An 18,458-nucleotide genomic window follows, 5' to 3' on the forward strand; every position below is an offset into this window, starting at 1 on the left:
CAGGCACAGAGAAAAGAATAAATGCTGAAAACTAGGACCTGGGAGGGGAAGATTAAGAATAATAATAAAAAGGACAAAAGTATTAATAATATTAGTTGTTTTAAAACAGACAAATACAAGCAAACTAATCACCAGAAAAAAAGAAAGCGAAAAAGAAAGAAATAAAAATAAAAGTAAGAATATTGGTGGAGGACAGGGCAGGGCACCCAGGCTCTGTCTGAGCACACAGACTGTGATGGAGTTCCTGTGGGCCCAGAATGTAGGTGGGATTGAGGGATGGCTGCATCTCCGTTCACCAAGTGGGTGTGGGGTATAAGAGTAACAAGAGGAATGGTATACCTTGTCAGTCTTGTAGGTCCCGTGTGTCCTTGGGGTTGCTGGAAAGCAGACGTGTTCTTAAGCCCCAGGAATCTGCGAGAGCACTGTCTCTTTAAATATCCAAAATAGTCAAGCTGCTTTTAAAACCTTCAAAATGGCGGCACCCTCCAGATGGCAAAAGTCCACAGCTCAGCCCACCTTTCTCTTCACCTTCTGCGTTTGTTCCCCAGCCACCGTGCACAGTCCTACGTGCAGTCCCTGGCTAGAAAGGTGATTTTTAGGTTAATTCTTAGGTCCTACCACCACTTGGGAATCTCCAAGCTGTCTGTGCCATCAGGATCGCTGCCAGACCACAGCTCCGTCTGTCTGCTTTTTTGGTATTTTCACGCAAATTCTTCTGCTAATTGGGGTTGAGTCCACTTCTATATCCTTCCCTTCAAGGCTCAGGAGTCCAGATTATCTTCTGTGTCTATGTTAATTGGTTTCCCTTTTCTTTGTTGAAGAGGGTCTGTGCAGTCTTTCTGCCTAGTCCACCATCTTGCCAGATCTCATCTATTTAATTTTTAATGTTAGCAAATACATTTTTTGTTTTTAAAGATTCTATTTGGCTCTCAGGAGCTCTGGTAGTGTAGTGCCTAAGGCACTTGACTGCTAACCAGAAGGCTAGCGGGTCAAAGCCACCAGCCACTCCTCGGAAGGTCCGACTCAAAGGCACATAACAACAACAACAATATTTGGCTCTCTAAGGACCTCTGGTGGTGTAGTGGATAAGGCAATTGTCTGCTACCCAGAAGGTCAGCTGTTCAAACCTACCAGCTGCTCCACGAAAGGAAGATGGGGCGATCTGCTTCTGTAAAGATTTACAGCCTTGGAAACCAATGGAGGTCGCTATGAGTCAGATTCAACTCAATGGCAGTTAGTTTGGTTTTTTGTGGTTTTTTTTTTTTTTGTGTGTGTGTGTGTATTTGGCTCTCTTTTAAATCTGCCTAGTCTATTACTCATTTTTATTTTACTTTTTATTTCTTTAAACAATTCATACATATTTATTTTATATTCTATACCTAAAATAATAATATCTGAGATCCTTGGGGGGTTTAATCTGTTCTTTTGTTGTTTCCATTAATTTTCATTGTTAATGGCTTGTTTCCTTATGTTTTTGGTGATCTTTAATTGTAAGGTGGTATTTGCCTGATATTAATCTGTGGAAATCCTAACTGCTCTCTGATCTGATACTTCATACTTTGGCCCACTGAATGTATTTCAATTATTTTCTTTTTCAATTCTCACACTCGTTTGGTTGTTGTTTTTCTCTCCTTATTCTTTATTCACACTTTGAAGTACATTTTTTACTTCTTATAATATATTAAACTAAACTTTTTTTTTTTTTTTTTTTTTTTTGTATTCATTACAATCTCTGAAATCTTTGCAGGTCTTATTCTGATGTCTGTTGCTTCTGTTGACTCTGATTCATGGTGTGTTGTTTCCTTGGGGGTTCAATTATTTATCATTATTTTTGTAATCCATCCATTTTAGTTGAAACTTTATTTGGTGTAAGTCTTTGGGGTCTTAAGTGAAACTGGGTTTCTATAGAAATGATTCTGTTGGGCATCTGGGACATTACCACTCTAGGATCTCCTTAAACTAAATTCTTAGCCTGACATTTTTCAGTTTACTCAGGTTGTGTGATTTTGGGCAGCAAATCCCCATGAGTGGTGTTTGTAGTTACATATTGTCTGGGGAGATTTTTACCTTTCTGCCCTTGCATTATATGACCTTGTTTTCCTTGCAGTCTTGAGGGTAGGAGAGGGATTGTGGATGTTTTGGTTAATCTGGTTCATTCTTTTTTTAAAAAAAAGCTTTTTATTTTGAAATAATTATAGATTCCTCACAACTCTGTACACCTCAACCTACTACCTCTCCTTGAATATTGGCTGAGTATTTAATCTTAGAAAGGTTAAACCAGAGAGACTCTGAACTCAGGAACATCAGACAGCTGAAGGTGGAATGCTATACTAAAAACAGGTGGATTCAGCAAAAAATCTACATCAGGAACAGATTAACATGAAGCAAAATGCATTCAGTGCTCATTTGAATGAGCCCCTATTAAAGGGAGACTTAGCAGTTTATTATATTTGGTAGTCCATATATGGGAGCTCTGGTGGTATAGTGAGTGCCTAAGGCATTTGACTGCTAACCAAAAGGCTGGCAGTTCAAACCCACCAGCCACTCCTCGGAAGGAAGATTGGGCAATCTATTTCCATAGAGATACTGCCTCAGAAACCGAAGGAGGGGTTGCTATGAGTCGGAATTGACTCGATGGCAGTGAGGTGAGACAGTCCATGTATGTGTGTGTCTTAATCATTCTTACATTAAGAGTAAATCCACGGGGCTCCAGCTTTATGGAAAGCACACCCCACCCACTTTGGCATGCTTTATTCCGCACCCACCCCCACTAAGGCAAATGAAACCACAGAAATTTCACTCAATTTCGCAAATGCCCTCAAAATGACAGGTAACTTCAGTGCTCCGCTTACCTTTCTAACTTTCCATCTACACACTAGTCCTTGACCCACATATTCTCTCTTTATTAGTTTCCAGTAGGAAAGTTAGTGTTTGCCTATAATCTACCATGTTGCTGGAGAGCCAATTTAACCCTCAAAAACATATTGATATCATCCTATAGACTGTGAAACTATGTGACATTGTGAGAGACTATCTACTGTACTAGAAATGCATGAGCTTGGAGGAAGGCAGACCTGGGCTTGAATTATGACTTCATCACTTAGTTAGCTGTGTAAATTTGGACGAGTCACTTCATGTCTGTAAGCCTCACTTTACTCATCCAAAATAGATTTCCATCTTCATAATAGATATCTCATAGATTTGTTGGAGGCATCAAAATGTTTCGTATTTTATTAAGTAGCTAATTTGAATAAATGGTAGTTGCTCCTATCATCATTGTTCTAATTGTTGTTAAATATTCAGTAACTTGCCTAGGGTCATTCAACTAGCACACAGGGTTGGGGGTTCAGACCTAAGTCTGTAATTCTACAGCCCATGCTCTTTTCTCTACACCATATTGCTTTCCTTATTTTCTTTAGAAAACATTTATGGAGGAAAAAAAGAAGATAATAATTCACAGGTTTTTCATTCATTTATCTCTATCTTATCTAAATAAACCACAAATATTTAAATGGCTAGGGCCTATCAAAGGAGCCCTGGTGGCACAGTAGTTAAAGAGCTCAGCTGCAAACTGAAACTTCAGCCTTTCAAACCCACCAGCCACTACACAGGAGAAAGATGTAGCAGTCTACTTCTGTAAAGATTTATAGCCTTGGAAATTCTATGGGGCAGTAATTCTACTCTGTCCTATATGATCAGTATGAGTCCGAATCAACTTCATGGCAGGGAGTTTGGATTTTTTGGTTTAGTGCCTATGAAGAATAAAAAAAAAAAAAAAAGATGGAGAAGGAAGAAGAAGGAGGAAGAAGAAGGGGGAAGAAGAAGGAGGAAGAAGGAGGAGGAAGAAGAAGGAGGAAGAAGGAAGAGGAAGAAGGAGAAGGAGGAGGAGGAGAAGGAGGAGAATGAGGAGGAGGAGGAGGAAGAAGGAGGAGGAGGAGGAGGAAGAAAGAGGAGGAGGAGGAGGAAGAGGAGAAGGAGAAGGAGGAGGAGAAGGAGGAGGAGGAGAAGAAGAAGAAGAAGAAGAGGAAGAAGAGGAAGAGGAAGAAGAGGAAGAGGAAGAAGAATTATTACAGTCCTTGATTGCAAATATTCCAGTAGAACTATAATTCCCTCAAGCAGAGTTTAATGTGATAGTTAAATGTTCAGGCTTTACAGTCATAAAATTTTGGTTTGAGTCGCAGCTTCTTAACCTCTGAAATACTCAACACTTGATCTGTTAAATGAGAATGGTAACAGTAACTCCCTACAGGGATTATTGGGAGGATAAATTAATACATTTAAAACAGTGCCTGAAAAATAGTAAATGCTCCAACGACAGTTGTTATTACCAAAGACAGATAGTATATTTTCTATTTCACTCATTAGTTAAGTTGACCAACATTTATTTAGTGCCCTTATGTGCCTAAGGCATCTGACTGCTAACCAGAAGGTTGGTGGTTCAAACCCACCAGCCACTCCGTGGAAGCAAGATGGGGCAATCTACTCCATAAAGATTTACCACCTTGGAAACCCAATGGGGGTCTGTTTGAGTTGGAATCAACTCAGTGGCAGTGGATTTATGTGCACTAAAGAAAATATAAGGCAATCAACCTACTTGATACTAAACAGGCCATTAAATAAAAAGGAAACTAAATTTGATTCCTTACAACAAATAGTTTATTATTTAAGATAGGCAATTCTGCCACAGACTGGCTCCATCACCCATCAGTCCCTGAAACTACTGACACACTTAGAATGATTATTCTCCCTGAGAATGCTTAAAGGCTCAAATATCTTTGCATGGTCACCAAACATTTCTATTTCTGCTTTAGAAAAGAATCTCCTCTCTCCCATAAAGAACACAAATATACAGACAGAAAGACAATTTCTTTTTGCTGGTTTATAAAGACTTATTTTACAAATACATGACAATATGAGAATATATAAGGTGATAAAGAAATATCTAAAAGGGTTGACTTCCTGCCAATAATCTGAAAAATATGTATCACTAAACGTCAGGCCATATTTACCTTCTTCCTTTGTTCTTCCCCATCCAGTTATGAAACATTTTGTGTTTTGGTTCAGGTTTTGGAAGACATCAAAAGGTAGACAAATAGGCTGAATATAGTCATTATACCTCACTGCTTTTTTTAAATGAAAAAGCGCTATATCATTTACATAAGATTCCAAATCGAAGTCTGGATGGACTATGATTGCATTAATTTTTATCTTCTTAGTGTATGGATAATTCACATTAATTTTATTAGTTCCAATCACAGCTCTCCACATAAAAGGATTTCTGAAAGAGAATAAACGTTCTTATTACAATCACATTTATTTAACTAATTAAATATTCTTAATTTCCCAATAATTTTTGTTTTCCCATATTAAACTAATAACAAAAAGATTTTTAATCTTACTTTCATGTGATATAAAGTATAAAATAAAACCTAAATACCATGATATAAGAAAGGAACAAAAAGACCAATAGAACTAGAAGTCCAGAAATGATTCAAGCACATAAGAATTTAATCAAAGTAGCATTTCTTATCAATGGACAAAAAGGATAAATTAGTCAATAAATGGTACTGGGACAGCTGGCTAACCCACTGAAAAGAGAAATAAAATTAGATCCCTGAAATGGACTAAACACCAAAATAAACTCCAGATTAATTAAATATTTAAATGAACAATAATAATAATTTAAAAATTTTCTAAGAGAAAAAGAACAAGAGAACAAGATTACTTCTTAGGAGTTAAAACTATGATTTCTGGAGGAAAAGGAAGTGCCAAGTTCAAAATAGTGGCCAGCAGGAGGCTGGTGAAGGAGCTTAAAGAAATCCACAAATGTGGAATGAAAAATTATAACAAGCATCTGGCTTTATAAAACTAATTTATTCATTTAGCAAGGGCTTCTTTTTTCTGGCAGTCTTCTGTTTGACAAGGGGGCCTTCAGAATAGAAATCATCTTTTCAACAAACTATCCATCTTCAAATCACTGCAGATCATATTTAAAATAAAAGCTATTACCCTAACCTTGATTTAAAAAAAAAAAAAAATCTGTCCTAGTAATTAGTGCTAAAAACGGGACACCCACAGTGAAAACGAAGTAATCAGTACTTCATAGCACTGGTGAAGGGCCCTGAGCTTCAACACATGCTTCAGGCTGACCCAGCTGAAGAATATTCTTAAGTTTTTTTGTTTTGTTTTTAATCTCCAGGGTTTTTACAAAGAGGTTACAGCATGGGGAAAAACAATCTGCCATATTTAATTCCAGCAAGTATAATGGAAATTAGGAATTTAGAGCAGCGCCTTTCACACAATTCAGCAGGACTCCAGAGAAAACTGACTTCAGTTTTCTTGTCTGGCATCAGCTGTGGAAATTATTAAATTTCTACAATTTTCTTAAACGCAAACTAGGTAACCTCTAAACAGTTTGTTTAAAAAATTTTTAAGTTCCAGTTCTGCTTTGTCAAGAAGAAATCACTGCTGTAATCTACTTTGAAATAAAGTTTCTTTACTTTCCAAGTTTACTCCAGTCAATTTATATTCAGTCCATAAGATTACACTACTCCTCACTTATCGACTCTCTCATTATCCAACATCTCACACTTATAATAACAGTAAAAAATCTATTATCTGACTATTTTGCTACTAACATCAGGCAGAAACAAACGCCAAGGTATGAGGTGACAGCAACACTAGCTGTGATGCTTAAGGTTGTGTGTCAGCTTGGCAGGGCCTGATTTTCAATGGTTTGGCAATTATGTAATAATGTAATTTGGCCATTAGGCAATGATGAAATTTGGCAGTTATGTAATGATGTGACTTGGCACTTATGCAAGATGTAACTTGGCAGTTATGCAATGATATAATTTGGAAGTTATGTAATGGTGTAATTTGGCAGTTACACAATGATGTAATGTGATGTCATGTGGTCATCCTCCATTTTCACATAAAGCCAATTTTCACACAACGATCTGGTCTTTGGAACCTAGTCATGTTGATTAAGTGAGGAGTTGTCATGTGCCATCAAGTCGGACCTGACTCATAGCAACCCCTCCTTGGGTTTCTGAGGCAGTATCACTACAGAAGTAGATTGCCCCATCTTCCTTCCAAGGAATGGCTGGTGGGTTTGAACTGCCAGCCTTCTGGTTAGCAGTCAAGTGCCTTAGGCATTATGCTACCAGAGCTCCCAAGTGAGGAGTGGGTGTGTTTAAAAAATAGTAACAATTATAATTCACCTTTCTACTCCTTTTTATTTCTCACTTTTTTACATTGCTTATTTTTCATTTATTTTCCAAATTTTTGAAAAGTATAACCCTTCCCAAAGAAGAAGAAATGACTACCAGTATTCTGGTTAATTTCTCTTTCAATGTTGCATTTCATAATTTGTGTTTTCTCTCTTTTTTCTTGGTTAGCTTGGTGACAGGTTTTTCAGTGTTACTGATCTTTCCAGTTTCCAAAGAACCAGCTTTTGGTTTTGCTGATTTTCTCTATTGTTTTCCTGTTGTCAATTTCATTGATTTCTCCTCTAAATTGTATTATTTCTTTTCTTCTGTTTAAGGAGCTCTGGTGGTAAAGTGCCTAGGGCATTTGACTGCTAACCAGAAAGCTGGCAGTTCAAACCCAGCAGCCACTCTACAGAAGGAAGATGGGGCAATCTACTTCTGTAAACATCTGCTGCCGTGGAAACTTAATAGAGGTCACTATGAGCTGGAATCAACTTGCTGGCAGTGGGTTTGGTTTTTGTTTTTGTTTCTTCTGTTTGCTTAGGTTTCTAATGCTCTTGTTCTCTCTCTCATTTTCTAAGGTGTAAGCTTAGATTATTTATTTTACATAAAGGAGAACCTTTTCAAAACTATACATTCAATGCTATGCATTTCCCACTAAGCACTTCTTTGACTATGTCCCACAAATTTTGATAAGCTGTATTTTCATTTTCATTTACTTAAAATATTTAAAAATTTCTCTTGAGATTTCTTTTTGACTCAATTTATTATTTAAAAGTGTGTTATTTTATCTCCAAATCTTTTGGGATTTTCCAGCCATCTTTCTGTTATTGCTTTCTAGTTTAATTCCACTGTGGTCTGACAGCATACTCTGTATGATTTCCATCCTTTTAAATTTGTTGAGACTGTGATGTACTTTAGTGGATGTTTTATGTGAGCTTGAGAAGAATGTGTATTCTACTGTTACTGAAGTATTTCCACGAAAATTCTTTGATCACTCTGGGAGATTCTGTATGCTCTTCATTTTGCATTAGCTTAGGGTCTCCTCTTCAAGGTAGGATGTTGGTCAATTTTATGGCCTTGTTGTTGTTGTTAGATGTCATTGAGATGATTCCAACACAGAGAAACATTGCTTGATCTTTTGTCATGCTCACAATCACCATCGTGTTTAAGCCCATTGTTGCAGCCACTTCAATGAAGTAGTAACCTTTCTTCAGCAAAGATACGATGTTAAAGCTTTTCTTGTATTGGGGTTTTGAGCTGGCCAAATTCTTGGGAACAACTTGACATAACTAAAATGGTTATGTTAATACATACATAGATAGTTTTGTTAATACATATAATTCTTTTCACAGTCATTTGTGGTAAGGGTGAAAGTATTTGATACATATCTTATACAACATTTGATTATAGTTGCAATAATCAAAATGAATATTGGATCTGTGAGTAGTACAGATCTAATCCATGATTCAACACCATTTCGCTACAAGCTAAAGATATCAAAGAAAGAAAGAACAGTCATGGGGGTTATTGAATGTAATCAAGTAGCCTTCTGGATCTTTGTGAGATCTTGTTCAACTTCTCCAGAGGTGTTGATCCAAGAATACCAGGAGATATTAACAATGGCATAGATTTCTCCTTTTTGAGCCAGGGGAAAATCTAAAGTTGTTATACTGTCTAAGACTACTTTGGTTAATGATTCTAAAGACTTCTATTAGACTGATATCCTACCAGCAACACTGTCAGCAATTTAGGTCCTGTTAGCTGACAGGTTGCAAATGGATTCTTCTAATTGCAATATACTTCAAAGCTTGAAGAAAAGACAAACTCCTTCCAGGCCTAAATCAGCAAGAGTTCATCATTTATAATGCAATCAACAGTTGATCTGGAATAATAGCAAGCATTATCAACAAGGGGACATCTGAAACATTTAGGTTTAATCAAACTTTTACACGTATGACTCTTAAAATGTCTTTCCAATTTTACATAGCATTGGGTTTATAAATATAATTAGAAACTGGAGTAGTAATGGGGTCAGAAAGATCTTGCATGGAGAGGAGTGACATATCTAACAGTTCATCAAACTGCTAGCATTAGCAAATGATTGTACTAACTCAATAAAGATATTCTTTCTAAGTATTAACAGGAGTTAGAGAAAGTAACTCTTGCCAAAAAGCCAAGCTGTATTCAGAAGAAGATGTGGAATGAGGGATGTCACTGCTGATGTCAGATGGATATTGGCTGAAAACAAAAAACACCAAAAAAAAAAAAAAGTTTACCTGTGTTTTATTGACTATGCAAAGGCATTCAACTCTGTGGATCATAAGAAATTATGGATAACACTGTGAAGAATGAAAATTCCAGAACCACTTCATTATGTTCATGAGGAACTTGTACATAGACCAAGAGCCTATCATTCAAACAGAACAAGGGGATAATGTATAGTTTAAAATCAGGAAGGGTGTGCATCAGGACTGTATCCTTTCACCATATTTATTCAATCTCTATGCTGAGCAAATAATCCCAAAAGCTGGACTATATGAAGAAGTATGTGAAATAAGGATCAGAGGAAGACTCATTAACAGCCTGTGATATGCAGATGACACAACCTTACTTGCTGAAAGTGAAGATGACTTGAAGGACTTACTGATGAAGATCAAAGACCACAGTCTTCAGTACGGATTACACTTCAACATAAAGAAACAAAAATCCTCACAAGTGGACCAATAGGCAACATCATGATAAATGGGGAAAAGACTGAAGTTGTCCAAGATTTCATTTTACTTGGATCCACAATCAACACCCATGGAAGCAGCAGTCAAGAAATCAGATGTCATATTGCACTGGGAAAATCTGCTGCAATAGACCTTTTTAGTGTTTAAGAGCAAAGATGTCACTTTGAAGATTAAGGTGCACCTGACCCAAGCCATGGTATTTTCAGTTGCTTCATATGTACATGAAAGCTGAACAATGAATAAGGAAGACCACAGAAGAATTGATGCATTTGAATAGTGGTCTTGGCAAAGAATATTGAATGTACTATATGGATTTCCAGAAGGAGCTCTGGTGGCATAGTGCTAAGGCACTTGACTGCTAACCAGAAGGCTAGTGGTTCAAACCCACCAGTGACTCCTCACAATGAAGATTGGGCAACCTACTTCCATAGTGATAACACCTCGGAAACCCAAGGAAGGGTTGCTATGAGTCGGCATCAACTCGACAGCACTGAGTTTGGTTTTTGGTATGGATTGCTGGAAAAACTAACAAATCTGCCTTGGAAGAACTGAGCTGGAATGCTCCTTAGAAGTGAGGATGAGAGACTTTGCCTCTTGTACTTTGGACTTGTTTTCAGGAGGGATGAGTCCCTGGAGAAGGACATCATGCTCAGTAAAGGAGATGGCCAGTGAAAAAGAGACACACCCTCAATGAGATGGACTGATAAAGTGCTTGCAACAATGGGCTCAAGCATAGCAACACTTGGGAGGATGGTGCAGGACTGGGCAGGGTTTCATTCTTTTATACGTGAGCTCTCTATGAGTTGAAACCAACTCGACTGCACCTAACAACAACTAAGGTCCCTAATAGGCTCGCCAGTCCAAGTCGTTTCTTTGGCTTTCTTTAACAGAGATAAGTGAACCTAGGTATTCATATCTGTTAATTTAGGTGCACAGGGGTTGGTAAGAAGCACTAGGTAAGGTCCTTTTCAACAGGGTTTGAGGCAATGTTTCAGTTGATGCCTTTTTTAGTACATAAAATCATCTGGAAGGAGTTCAGGGGAAGATTGTGAATGGCTCACCTTCATTAAATGTTTCTTGGGTTTGTGAGAAATGGGTTCTGGACAATAATTTTCCTAAGGGAGGACCCTGAGTTTTCTAGTAATTATTCTAGAAAATAGAACATAGAATATCAGCAATAATCTCATATAAATCTTATAGTAATTCTTTCAATTTACTCAGTCCTATATAGTTAACTTTCTTGTTGTTAGGTGCCAGTGAGTCATTTCTGACTCACAGCCACCTTATGTATGACAGAATGAAACACTACCCAGTCCTGTGCCAGCCTCATGATCCTTGCTATACCTGAGCCCATCGTTGCAGACACTGTGTCAATCCATCTTGTTGATGGCCTTCCCCTTTTTCGTTGACTCTCCACTTTACCAAGCATGATATCCTTCTCCAGAGAATGGTCCCTTCTGACAACATGACCAAAGTAGGTGAGACGGAGTCTGGACATTCTCGCTTCCAAGGAGCATTTTGGTTGCACTTCTTCCAGGACAGATTTGTTAGCTCTTTTTATCTAATAAGTCCATGGTACTGTCAATATTCTTCGCCAGCACCACAACTCAAAAGCATAAACTCTTCTTTGGTCTTCCTTATTCATTGTCCAGCTCTCACATGCATATGAGGTGACTGAAAATACTATGGCCTGGGTTAGACACACTTTAGTTTTCAAGGAGACATCTTTGCTCTTCATCACTTGAAAGAGGTCTTTTGCAGCAGATTTGCCCAATGCAATATGTCTTCTGATGCCTTGACTGCTGTTAACTTTGGTTCCATGCAATTTTGGATTAGCAGCAGTCAAAAAACTGTCAGTTTCTACATAAGAATTCTAGAATTCTTGATTTAGTCTAATAGCATACACATTTGAAATATTATATTCCTTTTCATAAGTTTGATATAGTCCATCTTTTGTTGAAATATTTTGGTCAAGAGTTTTCAGTGAATTAGAAAAGTAAAAGTTAACTGCAGGTGACAACTTAACATGTTCACGGTTAACTTACAACAATAATTCTTAAAAATGAATGATCTGCTGGGAATTAACTACAAAAGTAATGTGAAGCCAAATAAAGTCAATTAAAGTAAACTTTAGACAGGCTGAACTATTAGATATGTCTATGCAGAGGGGAGTGTGCCCAAGACCATGTATAGAGCTGGCAGACAGTGATTCTACAACTGTATTGGTATGTTCTATAACAATTCCCGGGAGCTCTGGTGGTATAATGCCTAAGGCATTTGACTGCTAACCAGAAGGCTGGCGGTTCAAACCCACCAGCCACTCCTCAGAGGGAAGGTTGGGCAATCTACTTCCATAGTAAGTAACCTCAGAAACCCAAGAAGGGGTCACTAGGAGTTGGATCCAACTCCAGTGCGTTTGGTTTTTAGTATAACAATTACCAGCTGTATAGTAGAGCTGACAAGGCACAAGGTTGTAGTTACTTCCTGGCCACAGTAGAAAGTGTCAGAGGATGGATAGTTGGTGTCAGAATTGGCAGGAAAGTTGGAGGGTGGTGGCATGTCTGACTTCAACCTCATAAGAATCAGCCTTGGGCTGATGTGCTGATTGTGATTGTCTTCTCCTAGTGAAGTCAGAGGCAGTCAGAGGACACTGTCTTCACACCCTTTTTATATAATCTAATTTAACAGTACCATCTGGAGGTAGGAAATTATCATAATTTCATATTCCCATCTTTTGCATGCTTTATTGTATCCTTTAGAGAAGCAATCTAGAATAATGTGTTCCTTTTTAAGGCCTTAAAACAATATATCTGTTTTTCACACTTTTTAAATAGACTCATTTATATCAAAGTTTATCAAAATAGCCACTGAAAAGCCCAGGCATAAGAAGCCGTTTTCTTGGAAGAGAAAAGAACTGAAATTTTGGACAGTCCCCTGAGTGGGGGTGAGAGGGTAGGGGAGTGGGGAGACAGCCATGGCTTTCAATATTATATGAAAAACAGAAGCGTAAACATAGTGAGCTCTCAGAACAAAGTGAAACAGAAAAATCATATAAATTCATTGGTCTGTGAGGCCAGCTTAAAAACGAAGCTTATATAATATCATATAACATAAAAATTCGGGGAATCCAGTTTCTTAAAACGTATTCATTTTTTGGTAAGACAGACCTAATTTAAGAGAAAAACATGTTTTAGCATTTTTGTTTAACTAGTTTTAAATTGTTCACAAACAGACAAACAAATTAAAATAGGTATACTTGCAAGAATTATTAACTGGCACATCATAGCAACAACAACAAAAAAAACAACAGAGAAGACAAGAGTAGAAGGTTCAAAAGATCCTCAAAATGTCCACTAACCTAAATTGTCCCTAGTCAAGTAAAGCGATGTTACAGGCCCAAAGTATAAGACAGGCAGTATCTGCCATCTCCTCCTGCAAACTGTCATTACCCATTATCTCCTTAGAGATTCCTGATTATTATAAGCTAAAAAAGATACCCGCTTTGGGGTCTTTAAATGTGCACTCGAAAGAAAAGAGTGAGTCACCTTACAAAATAGGCAGGAGCTATCACTTCTCCCTATGAGCTCCAAAAAACCAAACTCAGAGCCATCGAGTCAGATCCAACTCATAGCAACCCTTCCTTGGGTTTCCGAGGCAGTCAGTATCACTACAGAAGTAGATTGCCCTATGAACTGGAACCCATCAAAACATTCAGAGAGTAAACTGAAAAATGAAAGCACAAAAGAAAACACAAACAAAAGCCAACAATAAATCTCAAAAAGACAAAACAAACAACAACAACAAAATACTCAATGCAAGGGACCAGAGTTCAATTTAAGAGGTCACTCACCCATCTGTGGTCCCCAGAGATCCATGGAAGCGGAGAGCTTCAAAGGGCTCGTGCTAGACCAGGGCCCGGTTCCTCGATCTTCTGGGGCCACCACTGGTGGTGCACCTTCATATCACACGTATCTGACACCAAAAATGTTGTATAGTAAAACTCTGACTCTGTCAAAGATTAAAATAGAAAAATTTATTGAGGGCAGACACAGGTTAAACTCAGGAGAAGCAGAATCCATAAGATGAACTAGAACATAGATGAACTAGAACATATATATATATATAAGCTTATCAAGGTTGAAAGATATAACATTAATACACTAACATTAGTGTACTTCTTTCTATACACTAGCCATCAACAATTGGAAACTGAAATTAGAAAATGTTCATCTAGGTATATTTATTTGTTAAACCAGGAACTAACAACATAAATTTCTGATTGGCTGCTTACTAGTGATTTGTAAAAGCCAGAGGCAGGTTAACAAAAATGGGGGCTTTACAGTGATTGGTTTAAAGAGTCTTTGTTGTTTAGTTACTACTTGGTGATATGTGGGCTTTATTGATTAGTTACCACTTGGTGACAATAGAGGGCTCACAGAGCAGTCACAAAACAATCATGTTGTTGTTGTTATGTGCCATTGAGTGGGACCCTACTCATAGCAACCCCTCCTTGGGTTGCCGAGGCAGTATCATATGGAAGTAGATTGCCCAACCTTCCTTCCGAGGAGTGGCTGGTGGGTTTGAACCGCCAGCCTTCTGGTTAGCAGTCAAGTGGCTCAGACACCATGCTACCAAAACAATCATAGGACATCCTTTTCTGCTAACATAGCTTTCTTGTATAATGTGGTTTCTGGGGATGGCTTGCATAGCTCTATTACAAAGAAAATATTTCCTTAGATACCAGATTAAGTCTGTTTAAAGTTTAACATCTTAAAGTAAAGCAAGCCTTTGCAAAATAGGGTTTAAGGTCAGGCTCAGAGGCAGCTAACCTTTCATCAAGTGCCCTAGTGATTTAAATTTAAGGTGGTCTAACTCAATAGAAGGGAGCTCTGGTAGCATAGTGCCTAAGGCACTTCACAGCTAACCAGAAGGCTGGTGGTTCAAACCCACTGGCCACTTCTCGGAAGGAAGATGGGGCAATCTACTTCCGTAGTGATACTGCCTTGGAAACCCAAGGAGGGGTCGCTATGAGTCGAGTCCGACTCAATGGCACATAACAACAACAACAACTCAATAGAAATGAACAGTCATTTCAATAAAAACAGTTGCTCTATGTGTGTCAGAATAGAATTGTGCTCCATGAGGTTTTCAATGGCTGATTTTTTAGAAGTAGATTGCCAGGACTTTCTTCCAAGGTGCCCCTTAGTGGACTCAAACCTCCAACCTTTAAGTTAGCAGCCAAGCACATTAACTGTTTGCACCACCTAGGAACTTCAGTCTTCTCAACAGACTAAAACATTTGATGAAACCCAACATCCTTTCCTGATAAAAACTTAGAGCACATTAGGAATAGAAAGGAAGTTCCTCAACATGATAAAAGACATCTATGGAAAGTCTACAACTAACATCATGCTTAATGGTGAAAGACCAAATGCTTTAGCCCTAAGATCAGGAACAAGATAAGGATGGATGTACTACCAATACTATTTAACACTGCACTGGAGTTTCTAGCTAAACAATTAGGTAAGAAAATGGAATAAAAGGCATATAAATTAGAAAGGAAAAAGTAAAAATGTGTTTATTTGCAAAACATGATTGTCTATGCCAATTCTCACCTGAGGACAATTTTGCCCCCAGGGAGCTATGTAGCAATGTTTGGAGATATTTTTAGTTGTCAAGGAGCTCTGGTGGCATCAGTGCCTAAGGCACTTGACTGCTAACCAGAAGGCTGGCAGTTCAAACCCAACAGCCACTCCTCAGAAGGAAGGCTGGGCAATCTACTTCCAGAGTGATACTACCTTGGAAGCCCAAGGAAGGGTCACTATGAGTCGGGTCCGACTTGATGGCACAACAGGTATTTTGTGGGTAGAGGCCAGGGGTACATCTAAATATTTCACAGTACACATGACAGCCCCTCAAGCAAAATATTATCCAGCCCAAAACGTCAATAGTGCCAAGGTTGAGAAATCCTGGTCTACACACAAAATCCTATGGGATTTATAAAAAAATTAACTAGAACATATATATATATATATATATAAGCTTATCAAGGTTGAAAGATATAACATTAATACACTAACATTAGTGTACTTCTTTCTATACACTAGCCATCAACAATTGGAAACTGAAATTAGAAAAAAAAATATCATTTGTAATATTACCAAAAGAGTGAAATATTTATTAATAAATCTGATAAAAAATGTATAAGACTTTTTCACTGAAAACTACAAAACATTGCTGAGAAAAATTAAAGAAGAACTAAACAAATGGAGAGATATACTATCATTACAGAATGAAGACTGAAAATTGTAAAAACATAAATTATCCTCAAATTCACCGATAGAGTCAACACAATCCCAATCAAGTGTCACTACACTTTTTTTTTTGGTAGTGGTGCTCTGGTGGTGTAGTGGTTAAGGCATTTGGCTGCTAACCAGAAGGTCAGTAGTTCAAACCCACCAGCTGCTCTGTGTGAGGTATATGAGGCAATCTACTTCTTTAAAGATTTATAGCTTTTGAAAATCCATGGGGTCGCTATGAGTTGGAATCGATTCAATAAAAATGAGTTTTTGTTTTAGGCTTTTTATAGAAATTGAAGAGTTGACCCTAAAATTCATATAGAAACACAAAGGACTTAGAATAGCTAAAACAACTTTGATAAAGAAGAACAAATATGTGGGACTTACACTAGTTTGGTTTTTTTAAAATCAAGTCTTGCATTTGATTTTACCCTATTTCCAAAATCAAACCAAACTCATTGTAATCAAGTCAATTTCAACTCAGTAACCCTGTAAAGACAGAGAAGAACTTCCCTGTAAGGTTTACCAAGGCTGTAACACTTACGGAAGCAGACTGCCAGATCTTTCTCCCCACAGAGTGGCAGGTGAGTTCAAACCATCAACCTTTCAGTTAGCAGGTAAGTGCTTTAACCGCTGCACCACCAGGGCTCCTTTTACCCTACTTCTTGTTGTTGTTGTTGTTGTTATGTGCTGTCGAGTCGGCCCCAACTCATAGCGACCCCTCCTTGGGTTTCCGAGGCAGTATCACTACAGAAGTAGATTGCCCCATCTCTCTTCTGAGGAGTGACTGGTGGGTTTGAACCGCCAGCCTTCTGGTTAGCAGTCAAGTGCCTTAGGCACTATGCTACCAGAAGCTGATAAATTAATATGTTACTCATTTGTGTTTAGTAGAAGACTCAAGACTCCTAGTTCTAGAGAAAAGGACTTTAGTACTAACAGCACAGCAAAAAGTATGAGCATAAGCATATTTACATCAGTTCGCCTTGCCTTCAAGTCTGTGATGTGATATGGCCCAGACAGACACTGGGTTTGTCTTGCTGCTGAGGAAGACTCAGCTTGAGGAAGCCTCAGCTCCTATAACAAACTGTGAGCAAGCCTGTTATTCATCCAGAGGGAAATATCACCTAATTTCTAAAAGTTCCTAGCTTCATAAAAACACAACAAAAGGAAAACAAAAGAAGAGTGGTTAAGGCCTTATAGATTATATATCCAGCAAGACAGACAGAAAGGCAAGAGGCCCAAGGGCACTGTCTCTCCTAACAATTTCAAGATCTATTATAAAGCTTAGGATCTCTGGTAGCATAGTGCCTAAGGCACTTGACTGCTGAGCAGAAGGCTGGTGGTTCAGAAGGAAGGTTGGACAACCTGCTTCTGTAGTGATACCACCTCAGAAACAGAAGGAGGGGTTGCTATGAGTTGGGTCCAACTCGACAGCACATAACAACAACAACATTATAAAGCTACAGTAATCAAGACAGCATAGTATTTGCATCCAGACAGACAAGTAGAACAATGGAACAAAATAGAGAGTCCAGAAATAGAACTTCACATACATGGTGAATTGCCTTTTTACAAAGGTGAAAAGAGAATTCAGTGGAGAACAGAAAGTCTTCAACAAATGGTGTTAGAATAACTGGTTATCCAAATGCAAACAAAACAAAACTCTTCCAATCCCTACCTCACATTATATGCAAAAATGTATTCAAAATGGATCATAAATCCTAATAAAAACCCATATAACTTCTAGAATAAAACAAAGGAGAAAATGTTGAGAACCTTAGGTTAGGCAAGGAATTCTTAGATAAGACACCAAAAGCACAATACATAAAATAAAACAATTGATAAGCTGTATTTCATCAGAATTAAGAACTTCTGCTCTCCAAGGAGGGGTCGCTATGAGTCGGGTCCGACTCGACAGCACATAACAACAACAACAACAGCTCTTCGAAAAGAAGCCCTGATGGCACAGTGGTCAAGCACGCTGGCTGCTAACTGAAAGGCTTGCAGTTCAAAATCACCCCACTGCTCCATGGGAGGAAGACCTGGTGATTTGCTTCCATAAAGATTACAGCCAATAGCAAGCTGCCATCTAGATGTAACAATGGGTCTCTCCTCGTCCAGAGCAAAGAAGAACGAAGAAAACCAAAATTCATGGAAACAATTAGTCCTAGTGACTGGTACACCATCCGATCTGCAGCCTATACAACTATGAG

At 38.1% G+C, this 18,458-nt stretch overlaps 1 protein-coding gene across 1 annotated transcript in view; it reads right to left on the reverse strand.

The window, feature by feature from the left end:
* Positions 1-18,458, reverse strand: part of TMPRSS12 (transmembrane serine protease 12) — a 70,161-nt gene that overhangs the window by 46,092 nt on the left and 5,611 nt on the right. The window contains exon 3 of the mRNA XM_007937942.1: positions 5,010-5,278. Within this exon, the coding sequence (XP_007936133.1) occupies positions 5,010-5,278 (269 nt within the window). The remainder of the gene's footprint in view (positions 1-5,009; positions 5,279-18,458) is intronic.

This window comes from Orycteropus afer, unplaced genomic scaffold (assembly GCF_000298275.1).
Source record: "Orycteropus afer afer isolate SDZICR_OR568_19922 unplaced genomic scaffold, OryAfe1.0 scaffold00045, whole genome shotgun sequence".
In the NCBI taxonomy this organism is placed as follows: domain Eukaryota; kingdom Metazoa; phylum Chordata; class Mammalia; order Tubulidentata; family Orycteropodidae; genus Orycteropus; species Orycteropus afer.